The 19,584-nt window shown below is 40.5% G+C and overlaps 1 protein-coding gene across 5 annotated transcripts in view; it reads right to left on the bottom strand.

Moving 5' to 3' along the window:
- Positions 1–1,711: 1,711 nt before the first annotated feature.
- The window catches only part of sycp2l (synaptonemal complex protein 2-like), a 34,299-nt gene continuing 16,426 nt past the window's right edge, over positions 1,712–19,584 (bottom strand). For 3 of the 5 annotated variants that reach the window (XM_046833565.1, XM_046833563.1, XM_046833566.1), the window contains 9 exons: positions 17,202–17,266; positions 13,434–13,494; positions 13,241–13,336; positions 11,679–11,788; positions 11,497–11,591; positions 11,038–11,137; positions 4,080–4,138; positions 3,911–3,992; positions 1,712–2,265 (listed from right to left, as the gene is read on the bottom strand). In XM_046833565.1, coding sequence (XP_046689521.1) covers positions 2,218–2,265; positions 3,911–3,992; positions 4,080–4,138; positions 11,038–11,137; positions 11,497–11,591; positions 11,679–11,788; positions 13,241–13,336; positions 13,434–13,494; positions 17,202–17,266 — 716 coding nt within the window. In that variant the 3' untranslated portion in view covers positions 1,712–2,217. Of the gene's footprint in view, positions 2,266–3,910; positions 3,993–4,079; positions 4,139–11,037; positions 11,138–11,496; positions 11,592–11,678; positions 11,789–13,240; positions 13,337–13,433; positions 13,495–17,201; positions 17,267–19,584 lie in introns of those variants that run through there. The other 2 variants (XR_006923680.1, XM_046833567.1) reach the window with 2 other exon arrangements.

Here is a 19,584-nt window from a genome sequence, read left to right on the forward strand (position 1 = left end):
TTAACGAAGTTTCTCTCTCTGTCAAAATAAAACATTAAAATTGATTTGTAGAATACCAAAGAGGTAAAAAGAAAAGTAACGAGCTCATTGTAGCCTAATGTAGCAGAGTAAGAGTACAGTTTCTTCTTCACAAATCTACTCAAGTAAAAGTAAAAAGTATTGTGATTTAAAACTACTCCTAGAAGTATAATTTTTTTCAAAAACTTACTCAAGTTAATGTAATGGAGTAAATGTAACTCGTTACTACCCACCTCTGCAGCGGCCCTGGTCAGTGCTAATCTAAAAGCATTCCCTGGAAGGCCTACTCTACAATCAATCCTGCTATTAAATATCTGTTCCCTGTACAATAAACTGGACTACATCAAACTCCAGCAAGCTACATAGCGTAAGTTCATAGACTGATGCTTCTTTGTTTTTAAAGAGACAAGGCTGAGCAACAGTGTTCAGGATGCCGGCATTCAGTTGGCTGGACTGAATAAAAACGCATCTCTGTGTGTTTATATCAACACAAAATTGTGTAAGGACTGTGTCCTATTGTCCACCTACTTCTTATCACTGGTGGAGATTGTGACTGTCAGATGTAGACCTTTTTTTTTACCCCAGGAATTCACCACCGTTGTAGTACATGGAGTGTACATTCCACCTAGCACTAATGCTAAAGGGGGCACTCTGTGTACTATACAGGACCATAAACAAACTGCACAACAAACACACCCCAATGGACTGTTTACTGTTGCTGGAGATTTCAACAATGCAAATCTCTGGACTGTGCTCCTTAAATTCCATTAGAATGTGAACCGCTTCTACGCTCAAATTCAAAAGTACACCAGGTACACTCTAAGCAAAGCGATTCAAAGGAAAATTGTGGGACCAGACATTTCTGGGAGAGCGCTCAGAGTATGTGCACCTGGCAGATGTTCCTACCGACATCTTTAACATCTCTCTGAGCAGCAATGTTGTTTCAACATTCTTTAAGGCTACTACAATCATCTTTGTACCAAAGATGACCTTAGCCCTGCTGCCCTCATCATTGGACACACTGCAGTTTGCATATTATTCTAACCGCTCCACTGATGGTGCCATCTCCACCACACTCCACCTAGCAGCTGCATCACTGCCTGGTTTGAGAATTGTGCTATATTGGATACAGCGGATAGTGAGGATGGCTAAGAAGCTCAACGAGGTTTGCTGCATCTGTAAAGCCACCAGAATTGTGGCTCATCACACACACTATTGAATCTTCTGTCAAAAATAAATAAATTACTGAGCATTCATACCAAAAGTCTGGGAGTGATTCTAAGTGTGGTATTTGCATTCGGAAGCTGTTGCTATAAAACCACATCATGCGTTCAAAGGAGCCCTGCATTCAAATGAAAACAGGCAATTGTTAGGTACCAAAAAGAAAAGTCCATCAGAGAGTTAGCAGAAACACTAGGAGTGGTACACATTTCTTTCTTTTTTTTTATTTTAACCAAACACCACTGGTGAGCTCAGAAGGATAAAACAGTGGTGGATGGTCACAGCATCCTCTTCATTGTTAAGAAAAACCTTTCCAACAGTTAAGTATGTCATTATCAGGAGCAATGAGCAAATAGAGAGGATTTCACTGGGTGCTTATGCCGAACTGACTTGCCTGCAGTACAGAACTTTTGCTAATCAAAAACATTCAGTGCATAATAAAATGAAAAATACAAAAAAGGAGGCCAGTGGCTTTAGAGCAGCTACAATTGTGTATTAGATGCAAATGGAAAAACAACCCTCTCCCATATGTATACAGACTGTTTATAAACAATATTGCATAAACTATTACATCTATTCTTGATCATTTTTTTGATAAATTACTTTCAAAATCTGTTGGAATTTGAGGAGGGATGTAGATCATTGAGCTATTTGATAGAAATATAGAAGAGATATCAAATCATATCAGATCATTATAAATCATATAAAAATTTTACTCAAAAACTCATTGTCAACTTTAATATTCTACCCAGAATGTTTTTCTTTTTAAATGCCACATTTTCATAGTCTGATTGCAGAATTTAGTGTAAAAGGAAAAGTATATCCCATGTTTATAACAAGGCAATGTAAGTGTTAAAACAAATTGTGTAAACATAATACATTTAAATACAACTCATACAATTCACAAATACTTTCTGCAATGTTTTTAATAGTTTTTACATTTTAATGTACTTTCTAGCTAGAAACTGTTTTACTTTTTTACTGTCTTGGTTTGTCTTCGGTTTCTGCATCTGGAACTGCAGTGGACTAAAAAAATGTCAGGAGATAGGAAAAATAAGTGTTAATATCACCATTAATATGTTTATTATTTTACTTATTATTGAGGTCTAAAAATTAACACTGACTGCTTTCTATAAATATATTTGTTTTGCACTCAAGTACATAACAGATATTACTTTGCTTTATTTTACTTTATTGCATTTCAGTCATTATTTATTTGATGGGTAAACATGCTAAATAAACTTGTCCATTGATTTACAGTGCCCTCCACTAATAATAGCATCCTTATTAAAAACAATGGGCATTCAAGTCAAAGTGGGTCTTTTAATTTTATAGGTTTAAAAAATTGATGCTGGTGTGGCAGTACTACACGCCTAGACACTGGCTAGTGTCCTACTGTATTAGTGATAGCTGGTGCACACATCACGAGCCAGTCCAGAGAACATTCAGCACATAGAATGCCTGAGCCTAGATAATAGATGAATTCCTCGGAGGCCAGCATTTCAGCACTGGTGTCGAAGTGAAGCAGGCTATACTAGGATGTTTCTGACAAATTATTCTGACGAATTTTCCTATGCTGAATCTTTCCAGGAATTAATTAACACTGGGATGTGCATAAATATTTGTGCATAAATGGTTGCGTTCAGGGAAACGCTTTTGTTCCCTGAAAGCGAACACAGAGAGAATGAGGAGGAGCTTCTTTCCGCAGGCTATTCGGCATTTAAACCAGTAGACACCCAGGATCTAAAAACTGGATCTAAAAGCTGGTCACTCTCTCTCCATCATCACACTTCTGCATATATTTTTCTTTTCTTTTTTTTTTTCCTCACACTACAACACTTTAAACCCTGGACAGTCACTTTAACTGTGAACTTGCACAGCACAGTGCACTTTATACCACACCGTACCGCACACGTTCACTTTAAAGACAATCACATCAACCACCTTATGTGATTACTGTTTACTGTACATAAGCATACCCCTGTATCATAAGCATACCCTGTATATACAAGTCTCCTATTTTATATTTAATATACAATTGTCCTATTTTTTCATTATATATATATATATATATATATATATATATATGAAAAAATAGGAGACTTGTATATACAGGGTATGCTTATGATGCAGGGTATGCTTATGATACAGGGTATGCTTATGTACAGTAAACAGTAATCACATAAGGTGGTTGATGTATATATCTTTAGAAATGTTATATTTTACATAGTTTATTGGTTTTATTTATCTGCCTTCTTTTCCCTTGTTTTATTTCTTCCCCACCCTATTCCCTCATGCCGGTCAGTCGTATAAATCATTTCACTGCATGTCGTACTCTGTATGTATGTGTATGTGACGAATAAAATTTGATTTGATAAATGTAACAGGGGAGCATGTAAAAAAAAAAAAAAATTAGTTTTTATTTATAAACCCAGAAATCCCAGTTTGACTTGAACCCCTTCATTTGAGCAAAGACTGAAATTGTGTCTTTGTTTTAACCTTTTGAACTTTTGTTTTAAAAAAAAAAAAAAAAAATTATATATATTTTTTTGTGAATTTGCTGGTATTTCGTGAATATTTGGAATATATGGAATGAAATAGTCCATAGATATCAGCAAGTTGCTTCCATGTTTTCTTATGGCTATGTCCTTTATGTAATATATATATTTACCATGCTAGACATTGCTTCTGTTCCCTCTGCTTGCCTCTGGTGGGCTTGGATGCTCCCTCCAAGTAATTCTATAGATTCCAACCTAGAAGAAATAGAAACAATCCATATTAAATTTGAAAGGTATATAGGCTTAAGTGTTTCGTAAATCTAATGCCGCATTTAAGAGTACCTCTTCTGCTGTTTATTACAGAATGCTCTCACTGTATCAGACAGAGAATGCCAAAAACCCTGGAAGAAGGAAAAGAAATGAGACACCAAAACTGAAACTTTTGCATGTGCATTCCACTTGATGTATACAACTAATCTACTTTGTTAAAGTTTTTTTTTTTTTTTTTTTTAAACTTAAGTAATTAAAGGAATATAGTATATATTGCAACACTGCATCTAATTTTTCAATAAATCTTTTAGAAATCTTCTGTTACTACAACCCATTTATTGTGCATCTGGGACTAACACAGTACTGTACATTGAAGTTGACCTCAGATTTGACAGACAAATCTTTAGGTTACTTACGTAACCCCGGTTCTCTGATAACAGGAGTGAGGTATCTTACTCTGAGAATTGCCTCGGGCATGACCAATCCTGGAAGCAATCAATCACACCACGTCTGTCGGCTGACGTCCCGCCTTCCTATATACATCGCTGCTGACGGTCCCTGCCTCATTCTCACATATCTCTTCTCCATGCACTGCAAGGAGGGAAGTGTGGTGAGATACCTCACTCCTGTTATCAGAGAACCGTGGTTACGTAAGTAACCTAAAGTTCTCTTTCAAACATCCGTTCGGTATCTCACTATGGGATATAGACAACTCCCATATTGCAGATATGCTGTCCGAAGCAGGTGTCAACCAACTTAGTGACGTGATAAATTAACACTAGGTTTTCCCCCTCACCGAAGAGAGTGGAAACATGTGAGAAATGACAAACATCCAATCCACGATGTATGACAATGATCATCCATGGTCATTCCCCTATATATATAATTTTATAATTCAGCTCAGCCCAACCCAGCATGCATCGAAACGCCCTTAAAAAGCCCCCACGAGGTGGCCAAGCCCCGGATTCTATGAGCCCTCAGTCCTTCTGGAGGGTTATAACCAATGCTATTATAACCCAATATAATAGCCTCCAGGAGCCAGTGGGACTGAATCAGCCCATGAAACAAACAGCTGATTACTCCTTCTCAATCCCTTCGTCCTGTCTACATAGTGACATAATGCACGGACAGGGCACAGACAGTGAAGCCGCTCCTCCTCCGCTGAGAAAAAAAAGAGGCGGATGAAAAACCATTAAATCCACCTGTCTGCCGGCAAAAGCTGACTCGCTCACCTTAGGAACAAATGCCGGATTGGTCTTGAGAGTCACTCGCGAGAAATCCATAGCAAACCGCATACAGGCGTCATGAACTGACAAAGCATGAAGCTCACTAACCCGTTTCGTGATAGAAAGAGCCAATAACAAAGCAACCTTCAGCGACAGGAGCTTCAAATCAATAGTCTCTATCGGTTTAAAAGGAGGCTGAGAGAGTGCGCTCAGGACCACTGACAGATCCCACGGCAGAATCAACGGCTTTGAAAACGTGTTCAGGCGCCACGCTCCCTTCATAAACCTGCACACGAGCGGGTGATGACCAGTAGTATGTCCGTCAATCCACAGAACATGCAGAAACAGCGATGAGGTTAACCTTAACGGTAGAATACGCCCTGCCCTCATCTAAAAGTTCTTGTAAAAAGCACCTCTGCCACAGAATAGTGAAAAGGGACAATCTGTCTTTGAGCGCACCATAGTTCAAATATACTCCATTTCTTCTCATAAGCAGAATGCGTCAAAGCTGCTCTCGCATTCTGAATCATCTCTATCACCCTCAGAGGCAAACCAGTGACACTGAGATTCATCCTCTCACGGGCCAGGCCCAGAGAGTCACTCTGTCCGGTGCCGGTAAAAAGGGGGCCGGGTAAAAAAGTAGTTGGAATATCTGTCAGCCACAATTTCCCTGGCCAGTTTGGAGCGATTAGTATTACAGAGCGACTGCCTTCTCTTACTCTTTTTTAGAGTCGGCACGTTAAAAACTCAATGGAGGAAATGTGCAAAGCAGTACGTTTGGCCACGGGTGGGCTAACGCATCCACACCCATAGGTGCACCGTTTCTCGCCAGAGAAAAGAATAGAGGGCAATGAGTGTTTTCGTGCAAGGCGAAAAGATCTAAGGCAGCCTGGCCGAATCTCTCTCATAACAGGTTCACCGCCTGAGGTTGGAGAGACCACTTCCCATTCAGGGGATTTACCCTGGACAAGAGATCCGCCCCCGTATTCATCACTCCCGGCTCCCATGAGTAGCTTATAGCGATAGAAAATGCTTCATTCCCTACACCATGAGATCTCGCGCTAGACTGTGTGGTCAAGGAGAGCGCGTTCCGCCCTGGCGATTTATGTATGCCACCACCGTCATGTTGTCTGATCTGACCAATACGTGGTGACTCAGAAGAAACTGCATGAAAAAGTTTCAAAGCTAGAAACACCATTAACAGCTCCAGAAAGTTTATGTGCATACATCGTAGCGAGATAGGCCATTTCCCCTACGCTATCCTGCCCTTGCACACCGCATCCCAACCCATGAGAGACGCATCCGTCATCACTTCATTTCTCAGGGAAACACCTCCCAGTGGGGTTCCCAATTCATGCAAAAAGTGCGATTTCCCCAGTGATGGAGAGCGCGCAAGCACAGTGATGACACCATCACTTTGCAGTTGAGGTGGCGCTTCGGACATAAGCGCTGTGCCGCTACCCAGCACCGAAACTCTCTCATTCGCAACAGTTCCAACGGTATGACAGACACTGCCGAAGCCATCAGCCCTAGAATGCGTAAACAGAGTCTGAACGGAACTTTCTTTCCTCTCTGGAAAAGAGAGAGACAACCGCGAATCGACCCGATGCGCTTTTCCGATAGAAAAGCCTGATACAGGTCTGAGTTCAGCCTGAGACCCAGGTAGATTATTTCCTGTGTGGACACCAAGCAGCTTTTTGTCTCGTTTATTCTGAAACCTAAGCCATCCGGGTGAGACAGCAGCACACTCGTATCCACCTCCGCTTGCTGCCTTGACGGAGCACAGAGGAGGAGATCGTACAAATACGCTGACACTCAAACCCACTGCTCTGAGCGGTGACACTGCAGCTTCGGCACATTTGGTAAAGATCCTTGGGGCTAGAGCCAGCCTGAACGGAACTGTCAAATATTTGTAGGCTGTGCCCCGATAGGACTACGCTTTGCCTATGTGCCGGATAAATGCTTATGTGAAAATACGCGTCCTTCAGATCCACTGATGTAAACCAGCCTCTGGGATAAATAACACTGTACCATGCTTTTATTATGAGCATTTAGAACTTGTACTTTTTGAGGTGTTTGTTCCGTAAACCCCCCCTTTCTTGGGAACGACAAAGTACCGGGAGTAAAAACCGAGCTGGCTGTCCTGCTGTGGTACCGATCGAATTACCCCTTTGCTCAATAAAGTGGTGGTTATTTCATCCTACAAAACCTGAGCTGATTCGTTCTCCGCTGTTGATCAAATCACGCTGTTGAAGAGTGGTGGTGTCACGGCAAATTGCAGGCGATATCTCCGCTGTATTGTGGATAAAACCCAAGGGTGTACTGCGCATGTGTGCCAACTCTCTGCGCGAGCAGAGAGCGGGCCGCTGCAGCTCCCGCTCACAGACGGCACAGTGGCACCATCTAGCAGCGGAGCCGGGGGCTGCAACTCTGGTTCGAGTTTTATTGTGTGTGTTTTTATGTACTTTTTTTCTTTTTACACACATCTGTGCCCTCGGCCCACTGCCTGGATGCACAGAACACATTTTTATTGTTTGGGAACAAACACAGAACCTTCTGAACTCCCTCTTGAATAACCCTGCGGGTGGAGAGGGGAGAAGTAACTTTTCGGGCACTGGAGGAACTGGTGCCAACACTCTAACCGGATAACTTTCGTCCACTGAACATAGTCCTTGAAACACTCCCCAACGCTTTTTCGCTGGAGGGGGAGGACAAGACTCCTTAGTCGAGGGGTGCTACTGAAACTCAGTGCTGCCGCCCCTCTTTTGACCCAAAATCAGACCACAGGTTAGGCCGCCCGTCTTTTCTTGCCTAAGCTGGGCGATGCCTAGACGCTGCAAAAAAGAGGCCTTGCTCCTGGGCTGGGGCTGTTTTTAGCGAGCCTCCACTGCTGCGGTGGGCTTAGGGGCGCTAAACCCTGGCTGTCTCCCTCTGGAGGTAGAGGCGCAATACAGACGCACGGGTTTGTAGTACGCTTTCTTGGGAGGCATGCTTTAAACGCTTCCCCATCTTTTTTCCATAGATCGCATTGCTGCATATTCACCACTGCAGCCCCGAAAAGGGCTTTCGGCTTTATCAGGCCATCAAGGAACTCCACTTTCTCCCTCTCTGATAAGCCTGTCAAACCCAACGATAAAGCTGAGTCAGGTGACCCAGCATCAGTCTGCCTCCTATCTCTTCCATGAGCTCCGCCTGGTATGCTGTGAGCAGTGAGGTGGCATTCAGAGCTCTAACCGCCAGGGCCAAGAAGCGGTAAATTTTCTGGAAAAGAGAGGCGGATAGCCTCTCTGTTCGCCCCGGCAGTGAAGGGGAGGAGGAGGATAGAGCAGCTCGTGGATTAGGGTGGAGGTGACATGCCACCAACAGTTCGACGGGGGGCATCCCCAAATCCTCCATATTGTGCACCTCCAGTCTAAAGAAACCCTTCATGATCAAAAGTATTCGGACATTATTGGGGTTTTTTTTTCCCCCCTTTATTAACCCTGTGTGTGCTTCTGTTGTTTGCTCTTAAGTTTTGGACATGTTGCTTCCCTGCCTGTTCTATCCTCCTCATCTTTTTCTTCCACTTTAACCCTGTGCGTGCCGCGACTGTGTTTTTGTGCTATTGTTCGGACATTAAATATTTTCTGCCTGTGCAACCCTTCTCTCTCGACTCATATCATCTGGAGCATCCTGCATTTGGGTCCTATCATCCACTCACCTAGCCCCGCACCCGAGTTCCTGACAGAACAATCTGGCCAGCTATGGATCCCGCGGATGCTACCGATCTTCAGGCCACCCTTAATGCTCTGGTCCAGGTTTCCATCACCCATGAGCAACGGCTCCAGGATATTACTTCGGGTCTTCAGCAGCTTATTCAGCGTCTCGACACCTTTCCAGGGGCAGCCGCACCCAACCCACCACCAGTCGCAGTTCCTCAGCCGTCGGGCTCTGCCGTTGCCTCCGCAGGTCCAGCCCACACCTGCCGCTTTTGCTCCTAAGGAACCACACCTCGTTCCCCCGGCTCGCTTCTCGGGGGAACCCGAACTTTGTCGGTCCTTCCTGGCACAGTGTAGTCTGATTTTTAGTCTCCAACCATCCTCTTTTTCCACTGAACAGGCCAAGGTGGCTTATGTTATCACCTTGCTCTCCGGACGAGCTTTGCGGTGGGCTACCGCTGAATGGGAAAATCAGTCCTTGCATTGCTCTACCTTCACTGCCACTACCTTCACTGCCTTCTCTGAGGAACTACGCAAGGCTCCGCAAGCACAACCCCCGCCTAGATTGGTCCAGCGGTCGGGTTCTTGATTGGGGAACCTATTGCCAATCTCACTGCCTCACTCCGTCTCGCCCCAGGCCGGTCTCCTGCTCTCCGGAGACTACCCCCGACCTCAGTTCAGTTCCATCTGTCTATCATGACCTCAGTGCGGTGTTTAGCAAGACTTGAGCCTCTTCCTTGCCCCCGCATCGGCCCTACGATTGCGCCATTGATCTCCTGCCGGGAACTATGCCACCCCGTGGCCGGCTTTACCATCTTTCAGCACCCGAGCAGGCGGCCATGACCCAATACATTCAGGACTCGCTGGCTGCTGGCATTATCCGCCCATCCTCCTCTCCGGCAGGTGCCGGGTTCTTCTTTGTGGAAAAGAAGGACAAGAGCCTCCGTCCCTGCATTGACTATCGGGGCCTAATGTCATAACCGTCAAGAACCGGTACCCGTTGCCCTTGATGTTTTCTGCGTTCGACTCTCTCCAGGGCTCGGTCATCTTTACCAAACTGGACCTCCGCAACGCCTACCACCTTGTCCGCATCCGGGAGGGGGATGAGTGGAAGACAGCCTTCAATACTTCATCAGGGCATTATGAATACCTTGTCATGCCATTTGGCCTAACCTAATTAGTAGCAAAATGTTTCTCCAACTGTTTAATTTTATTAATGCTTTTTTCCAGACTTGTGTAGCCCAGTCACAATTTTTTTTGAGACCTGTTGCAGCCATCAATTTCAGAATGATTTTTTTTTCCCCCTTAAATAAAATAAGGGTTTATGTGATATGCAAATCATTTAATTCTGTTTTTATTTAAATCTTGCAGTGTTCCAAATTTTACATATGTATATAAATATAAGTCCATATTATATATGATCTTATGACTGTTTACTGCACATTTCTGCAGAATCAATAGAAAGTCACGACAGTTTTTTGTGCCTGTCATGCACATCAAATATTTAATCTAAAAAGGTGCAATAGATTTTATCCATTTCTTAAATTACAAATGCAGTGTATTTAAATGTGATCAGTTGTTTCATAAGCCCTATTTGGACGGGACTAGTTTTCCAAACGACGTTTGAGTTAGAATTTCTTTCAGCCGACTTCTGTCATTTCATGTATAGATTTTTACAGAGGTCGTGTGAGAGAAAGAAAGACATGGCAGATTCAGACGGGATTAAAATCACAAAGTACGCCTGTGAAACAGAAATTTCTTTAACAACCCCCTGTAAAACTAGTCCCATCCGAATAAGGCTATATTCTTCTTTTCCAATCTCAAAGCCCAAGTGTCTTCAGTTTATAGCAAAAACAACAGGACTGAATGCACAAACTACATACAGTAACAAAAACAAATGTGGCTGAATATTTGTCTCCCTTTTTTTGTATCCTGACATGTCCAAATATGTTTGCTATTATTCATAAAAATTACATTTCTTGAATTTATGCTCCTGTAAATGCCTGTAAATTTGGTATATGATTATGGAGGATAACAATAAAACAATAGAAACAGAGTGTGTAGAAGGAAGTTGGAAACAAATGAGTGAGTGTAGAAAAAACAAACCACAGTTTCTTTCTCAATATTCTTTAGGGAAAGACAGTTCTGCTCCAGCTGACCCAACTGATGGAGTACAGCATTCTGGAAACAGTCCAAATGAATAAGCCTTCATAAAAAAAAAATCGAGCAATGAATGATTCGCCCTCATAACTGTCTTCAGTGTATAGCAAAAACAACAATTGATTAAAATAAGGTTGATTAAGTTTAAAGAGTGCAAAATTGCTGCACTTAATTGTGAAACAGTTTATATACAGTACAGTCTCAAAGCATTGGAAAGAAAAAAGCAACTATTTATTTTGCTATACACTAAAGACATTTGTGTTTGAGATCAAAATATGAATAAAATATCAGAATTCAATCTTTCATTTCCTGATATTTAATTTTTTTATCTCAAAACTCAAAAGCATAGCTCATAGTAAATGAGCAAAACAAAGGGGACGTTTATAATGTTAAGGGGATTTTTACCTTTGATCATGCACTGTTTTTAGCAATGTTGAAACAGTTTTTTGGCAGTCAGTCAAAGATCTCAGTGACTTTGTTTCAGTCTTCTTATACCTGGACTAGAAACAAACCCATTTCTACTTTAATAATGCCAACTGAGCTTTCTCAAAAATTGTTGCATATACTTTCCTAAAAATATTACTTACAGAGAATTGTTCTCTTAGATGAGCTTTAAAAGAATCAAAGGCATTCATGATTCCAGTACTCAGTTCTTCTTCAGACTCGTCATCTTCAATCATTGCTTGGGTTATTGCTTCTACACACACACACACACACACACACACACACACAATTAATAACAGATTTTATGATATTTTTTTTTTCTTCACTCTGAAAAAAAAAAAAAAAAATTTTTAAGAAGCTATTCCTTCTCTTATTTCAATTTTGTTATGTTGCAGCCTGGTACAACAATCGTTCAATTAAAATTTCTTCCTCACTAATCTTTCCTCAGTGCCCCATAATGACAAACTGAAAACCATTCAGCATTCAGACCATTACTTATTAGTTGAAACACCTTAGACAGCAATTACAGCCTTGGGTATTTTTGGGAATGATGCAACAGCTTTGAACATTTGAATTGGGGGATTTTCTGCCATTCTTTATGGCAAATCCTCTCAAGTTCGTTCAGGATAGTTGGGGACAGTTAGTGGACAGTCAGAGCCATATTCAGGTGTCTTCGGAAATGTTCAATAGGGTTCAGTCAGGGCTCTGGCTGGGCTGAGGTCTTGAGCACTGTGGAAGGAGATTTTATTGAGGATATCTCTGTACTTTTCTTCATTCAGCTCTCTTTAAATCCTGACCAGTCTCCTAGTCTCTGTTGCAAAAAACAGCCCCACAGAATGATGATGCCACCACCAGGCTTCACTGTTGGAATGGGGCCTGGTTTCCTTCAAACATAACATTTAGAATTGAGGCCAAACATCATGGTTTCATCAGACCCAAGAATTCCATGTTTTTTACACTGAGGAGAGGTGTCTGTCCCAATCTACCATAAATCCCAGATCGGTTGAGGGCTGCAGTGAAGGTTGTCCTTCTGGAACTTTGACTGATCTCCAGAGATCCTGTGTGAAGATGGGAGATCCTCAAAGATTCTTGATCACCTTTCTTATAAAGGCCCTTTTTCCTCCCGATTGCTCAGTTTGGCCAGGCGACTAGCTTTGGAAGAGTCCTGGTTGTGCCAATTATGAAGGCCACTGTACTCTTAGGAATCTTCAGTTTAACAGAATTTTTTTGTAGCCTTCCCCAGATCTATGCCTTTTGATATTCCTGTCTTTGAGCTCTGCAGGCAGTTCCTTTGACCTCTTGGCTTGGTATTTGCTCTGATACTGTATGCCAAGTCAGATGTAAGGCCTTCAATAGAGAACCTTTCCAAATTATAGTGTGCACCTTTCCAAATTATGTCCAAACAATTACCACAGGTGGACTCTGATCAAGGTGTAGAAACATCAAGTTCAAGGGCATGAATATTAATGAACACGTAGTATTTTTTAGTTTTTAACAAAACAGACTAGATTTCTGTTTTACTTTGTCATTATGGGGTAGTGAGTGTAGAATAATGAAGAAAAAAATTTCAGTGATTGTAATATAAGGCATAAAAGGGGGATATGAAGATTTTCTGAATGCATGGTTAATGGTTTTTATTTGGACTTAATTTACAGTACAGAATGGCTCCTTAATAGTGGTTTAAAAAAGGACACGTGGCTCCTACCTTTAGCACTCTCTAGAGAGGGTGAGATGAAAAGTTTTCTGGGTTTGAGTGTAGAGAATGAGAGCTGTTCTTTATCCTCACAACATGCATCCAACTCTGTTTTTAAAGGGGTTCAAGGCAATTGCAAAAAATGTATACAAAAAACTTTTTTTTTTACTGAATGTAAAGTGTGTAAAAATTGTTTGCAACATACCTACTGATGTTAGTGGTCTTTTGTTTGGAAGTTCAGATTTTTCTTTTTCAAAAGTCTGTTCCTGATTGGGGAAAAAAACAATATATATACAGTCAACCCCTAATAATTTGCAGTTCAGAACTCGCAGCTTGGAAAATTTGCGGTTTCTCATTTGGAATCTAACTAAAAGCATCTTAAAATTGGCGGGAATCCGCAGCAGGCCCGAATGTACAGGACCATTAGGAATAACATTTTTAACTGTTTTCATGAACAACTTTCATAAAAAAAATTAATATTATAAATACAATTTTTAAAAACACATTGTATTAAAGTGACACTGTCCAGATGAATTCACTTTGCTGTGGGGGTGCGTCCAAAATTCAAGAATTTTCAGAACTCTGTCTTAGAACGTAACCCCCGTGATTTCTCAGTGGATCACTGTGTGAGCACCATTGTTATCCAACATGGCCTTAATCCTCCTGGGCATGGAATTCACTGGATCTGCACAGGTTGTTGCTGGGATCCTCTTCCCCTCCTCTATAATGACATCATGGAGCTGCTGGATGTTAGAAACATGGCTGTTCTCCACCTTCCACTTAAGGATGCCCCACAGATGCTCAATAGGGTTCAGGTCTGGAGACACACTTGGCCACACCATCACCTTTCTCAGCAAATCAGTTGTCACCTTGGCAGTGTGTTTGTGGTGGTTATTATTTTGAAAACTGCTGTTTGGCCCAGTTTCTGAAGGGAGGGCATTATGTCCTGCTTCAGAATGTCCATGTTTTCCCCCCTCAATGAAGCGCAGCTCCCCGGTACCAACAGCACTCAAGCAGCCCCAGACCATGATGTTACCACCACCATGCTTGACTGTACTGATTCTTGGTACTGATGCCACAAATGCTGGACACCATCTGAACCAAACAAGTTTATCTTACAACAGGACATGGTTCCAGTAAGTCATGCTCTTGGATAGATTGTCTTCATCAAACTGTTTGCAGGTTTTCTTGTAAACCATCTTAAGAAGAGACTTCCTTCTTGGACGACGGCCATGCAAACTGACCTGTTGCAGTGTGGGGCTTATGGTCTGAGCACTGACAAGCAGACCTTTCACTACTGCAACCTTTAAAGCAATGCCGGCAGCACCCATGCATCTGCTTTTTGAAGCCAGCTTCTGCACCTGACGCACAGCACAAGGATTCAACTTCTTTGATTGACCCTTTCGAGGCCTGTGTACCAAGTGTAAGGTGGTAAACAGTTTGATGGAGCTCATCCTAGCATTAGAGGAATGCATCCAGAGTCTAGAGATAATTAGTGAATGGGAGCGCAGTCCAGGTTCTGCAGAGGGAAAGTCTGGATGCCCTAGGTGGAGTTAGCATTCCCCATAATCCGGCATTAGAACCCTCACAGAGGGGCGAGTGGGTGACAACTTTGCGGCAAACTCGCAAAGCCAAAGCTAACGCTCACCCACGGAAGCACCATTCCTTTTTACTTCATGTGTCCATTATTCTTCATTTTAATAATCTGGAAGACTCCATAAGAACAGCAGTTGTGTCCATTTTAGATTCAGTAGAAATTAATCAGAATGTTATAAGACCCACTCATACTGGTGGACACACTTGATTTCATACTAACATTTAGATTCTATATAAAAAATAGTCATAATTCCACAGTCTGAAGCCATTTCAGATCAATACCTAATCTCTTTTAAAATCTGCCTCAGTCATAAGTACCTTGCTATGTTACCATGTTAAGCATACATTCAACTACAGCAGTTTTATCAATAATCTTCTGGAGTTATCAACATTAATTAGATGTCCATCTAAACCCAGAGGGCTTCACTGGGTCACTGGATGCCTAGAATCAATGTTCCATCACACTCTAGATGATGGAGCGCCCCTTAAAAACCAAAATGATCAGGGACAAATAAATTTGACCATTTGGAAATTAGAACATAAATGGCATTAAACCAAATGGACAGTATTTTAAAATAGCATGGAAGGAGAGCTTCCTGAATTATAGAAAAGCTCTTAGTGCTGCTAGAACAACATATTTCTCTACTCCCATAGAAAATCACAAGCATATTCGTAGATTTTAATTTAATCCTGTTAGTTTAGCAAAAATAACAGGAAATAAAAGCAGTGTACTAACATGCATTTACTTTTTCAATAATAAAGTTGAAAACATCATGCAAAAATCCAAACAATTAATATAAATCCTATTTTAAAATAACCCTGTAGATACCACTATAATTATAACAGACAATCAATTACAAAGTTTGACTCCTATTCAAAAGAATAAAAATTCCACTTATTTCCACATCAAAATCTTGTATTCTCGATACCTTGCCTACAAGTTTCCTCAAACAGATAATTTCTGAAGTAATTGAACCTGTTTTTAAAATAATAAACTCTTTCATTATGTATATAACGCTTTAAAACTGGCAGTTATCAACCAGTTAATTAAGAAACCTGACCTTGACCCTTGTCAGCTGTCCAACTATAGGCCAACATCAAACCTCCCCTTTATCTCCAAGATTTTAAAAAAGGTTGTAGCACAGCAGTTATGCTCACACCTACTCAGAAATAAAAAAAATGTGGATGTACCAGTCAGGATTTAGGCTTCTTCATAGCATAAATACAGTGCTATTTAAAGTGGTATATGACCTGTTATTGGCCTCGTATCTCTTATTTTGTCTCCTTACTTGTTTTGCTCGACCTTAGTGCAGCTTTTGATACAATTCATCATATCCTCCTCACTAGACTAGAAAATGTTGGAATAAAGGGAGCAGCTTTCTGCTGGCTTAGGTCTTATTTGACTGATTGCTATCAGTTTGTTGATGTAAATGTTAAGTTCTCCACACTCTCTGAGGTAAAGTTTGGTGTTCCGCAAAGATCTGTCTTAGCTTTTCTTATTATATATGCTGCCTTTGGGTGAAATACATAAACATAGAATAGCTTTTTTCATTGCTGTGGTGATGATATGCAGTTATATATTTCAGCAAAGTCAGATGAGAGAGATCAGCTTAAAAATGTTAAGCAGTGTATAAAGGGCATTAGACTGTGGATGCTTGATAACTCAACCCGGATAAGATGGAAGTACTTTTACTAGGAAAACATGCAGCTAGAAATTAACTTTCCAATTAGCATATCTGAATGATCTTTCTGTCTCAGTGTGTACAGCAATCAAATACCTTGGTGTGATTATAGACTCTAGTCTTTCTCTAGTCTATATCTATATCTATATATATATATATATATATCTATATATATATATATATATATATATATATATATATATATCTATATATCTATATCTATATATATATATATCTATATATATATATATATATATATATATATATATCTATATATATATCTATATATATATATCTATATATATATATATATATATATATATATATATATATATAATAATAATAATAATAATAATAATATATATATATATATATATATATATATATATATATATATATATATATATATATATATATATATATATATATATATACACACATACATACACACACACACACACATTAATATATATATATATTTTTTTCTATTCTTGTTCACTATTATAGCCTATTTATAATGTATCCATGTGGGAATATAATTATTATGAAAAATTAATTACTACTAACTTCTCAAAAATCTAAATTTGAAACAAAACCAAATAGCTTCTCTTGTCTATGCTGTTGTGCTGCAGTGCCAAACATGATAAAACAATGTGACGATTTAACAAAAAGGCATTACAAATAAATGTAAATACTTCAATACATCCAACAGGGTTCTCCTTTGTGGCAGAATCTCCAATGCACATTTTATCTTGAAACCCTGCAAGCGGGAGGAAAAGAAAGGGAAAGAAGTAAAATTTCTGCATGCAAGTACTATGCTATCTCTCTTTCCTTGTTTATCTGGTAGAGTTGCATCTATACTATTAAATTAACCAATACATAAATGCACATGCCTACTTATTGTACTTTTAACCATTTCATCACAAATAGCCACATATTCAGTAAACAAGTAATACGTATATAATAATGTCAGTGGAAACCTTTATCACACTTGCAATTAAGGATTTTTTTGTATTTTGTCAGCTGATTTCCTCATCCCTAAGATAAATAAACATGTCATAGGATGTCAAGTTTTTAGCATACACAAGAAACAGCAATAAAATATTTTTTTTCTAAACAAAGCTTATTGCAGGTTCACAAATGTGTTTAGTTAAAACAAAGGGTGGGGGCTAGTTCTTTGAACTATTATACAATGGCAATTTTCCAGCTTTCTTGCAAAGTATCAAGACACATTTGTAGCTAATAAAAGGTTCCCACCAGGTCACACTAGCCATCTCATCATGTTAAGTGGCACTGAAGACCTCCTGTAGAACCATGGTTACATTTACATAACTTTTTTACATTTGTTTTACTTTCCTACATTGTAGCATGCCAACTACTTGTATACTGCTCTCAATTCAGAATATATATATTTTTTAATGTCCACTAAGGATAAAAAAAGAAATAAATAAAAGGCATTATACTGGACTCATTCTCCATAGGTCATTCTCCAGGCAAGAAAGACCTATGTCCCATTGGTATAGTGAGGCCAGTCTGTCATCTTCTGACATTGGCTAGGGCTGGTGAGGCTGTCCCCTCAGTGTTATACATTGGCTGTACTAGTAAGTCTGCCCAAACAGCTTCTGGACTGCTCAGGCCAACCCATCTGCCATTTCTTACTACCACAACAAATGTATCAACCTTTTTTTAAACAGCTGTTTAAAATACTCGCTCCACTTTCAACACACTCTCCTCACAAGTCAACACATTTTCATCTCCATCCTTTATTGCTCTAACTTGTAGCACATCCTTCCCAGCTCGATCCCTTTGACAGGCGTATTTTAAACTGATAACGAGTTTAAACAGGTGCTATTAATACAGGTAACAAGTGGAGGACAGAGGAGCCTCTTAAAGTAGTTACAGGTCTGTGAGAGACAGAAATCTTGCTTTTTTGTAAGTGACCAAATACTCATTTTCCACCATAATTAGCAGATAAATTCTTTAAAAATCAGACAATGTGATTTTTCGGGATTTACTTATTATGAAAATTAGTGGGAGAACTTGCACAGTTGGTGGCTGACTAAATATTTCTTTGCCCCACTAACCCAGCCATTAGGGAGGCACAAGCCAGTGCACTCTTAGTGCTGGTCCCAAGCCCCATAAATGGGGAGGGTTGCGTTAGGAAGGGCATCCAGCATAAAACGTGCCAAATCGAATACGCGGGTCATGATTAAGAATTTCATACCGGATCGGTCGAGGCGCGGGTAACCAACGACCGCCACAGGTATCGTTGGCCCACAGGTGGAAACTGTACCGGGGGAAACTGTTCTATTATGGTGTGGATGGAAAGAGAAATAGTGTAGGGGTAATTCTGAAGGAAGAGTGTAATGGAGGTAAAGAGAGTTTCTGATAGGGTGATGAACGTGAAGCTGGAAGTTAAAGGGATGATGATAAATGTCATCAGTGCCTATGCTCCACAAGTCGGCTTTGGGATGGAGGAGAAGGAAAGATTCTGGAAAGAATTAGATGAAGTGGTAGATGGTGTACCTAGAAATGAACGATTGGTGATTAGGGTAGACTTTAATGGACATGTAGGTGAAGGGAACAGAGGTGATGAGGAGGTTATGGGTAGGTATGGCCTTAAGGAGAGGAATATGGAAGGGCAGATGGTGGTAGATTTTGCTAAAAGGATGGAAATGGCAGGAGTGAATACGTATTTTAAGAAGGAGGACCATAGGGTGACCTATAAGAGTGGAGGAAGGTGCAAACAGGTGGATTATGTTCTATGTAGGAGATGCAACCTGAAGGAGATTGGTAAATGTAAGGTGGTGGCAAAGGAAAAAGTGTAGCTAGACAGCATCGGATGGTGGTCTGTAGGATGGTTTTGGAGGCGAAGAAGTAGAGGAGGAGGAGAGTAAGAACTGAAAGAAGTATAAGATGGTGGAAACTGAAGGAGGAAGAGTGTAGTGTGAGGTTCAGAGAAGAGGTCAGACAGGGCCTAGGTGGTGGTGAAGAGGTGCTGGATGATTGGGAAACTACTGCAGGAGCGATAAGGGAGGCAGCTAGAAAGGTACTTGGTGTGACATCTGGAAATAGAAA

The sequence above is a fragment of the Silurus meridionalis genome, chromosome 21, assembly GCF_014805685.1.
Source record: "Silurus meridionalis isolate SWU-2019-XX chromosome 21, ASM1480568v1, whole genome shotgun sequence".
Lineage (NCBI taxonomy): Eukaryota > Metazoa > Chordata > Actinopteri > Siluriformes > Siluridae > Silurus > Silurus meridionalis.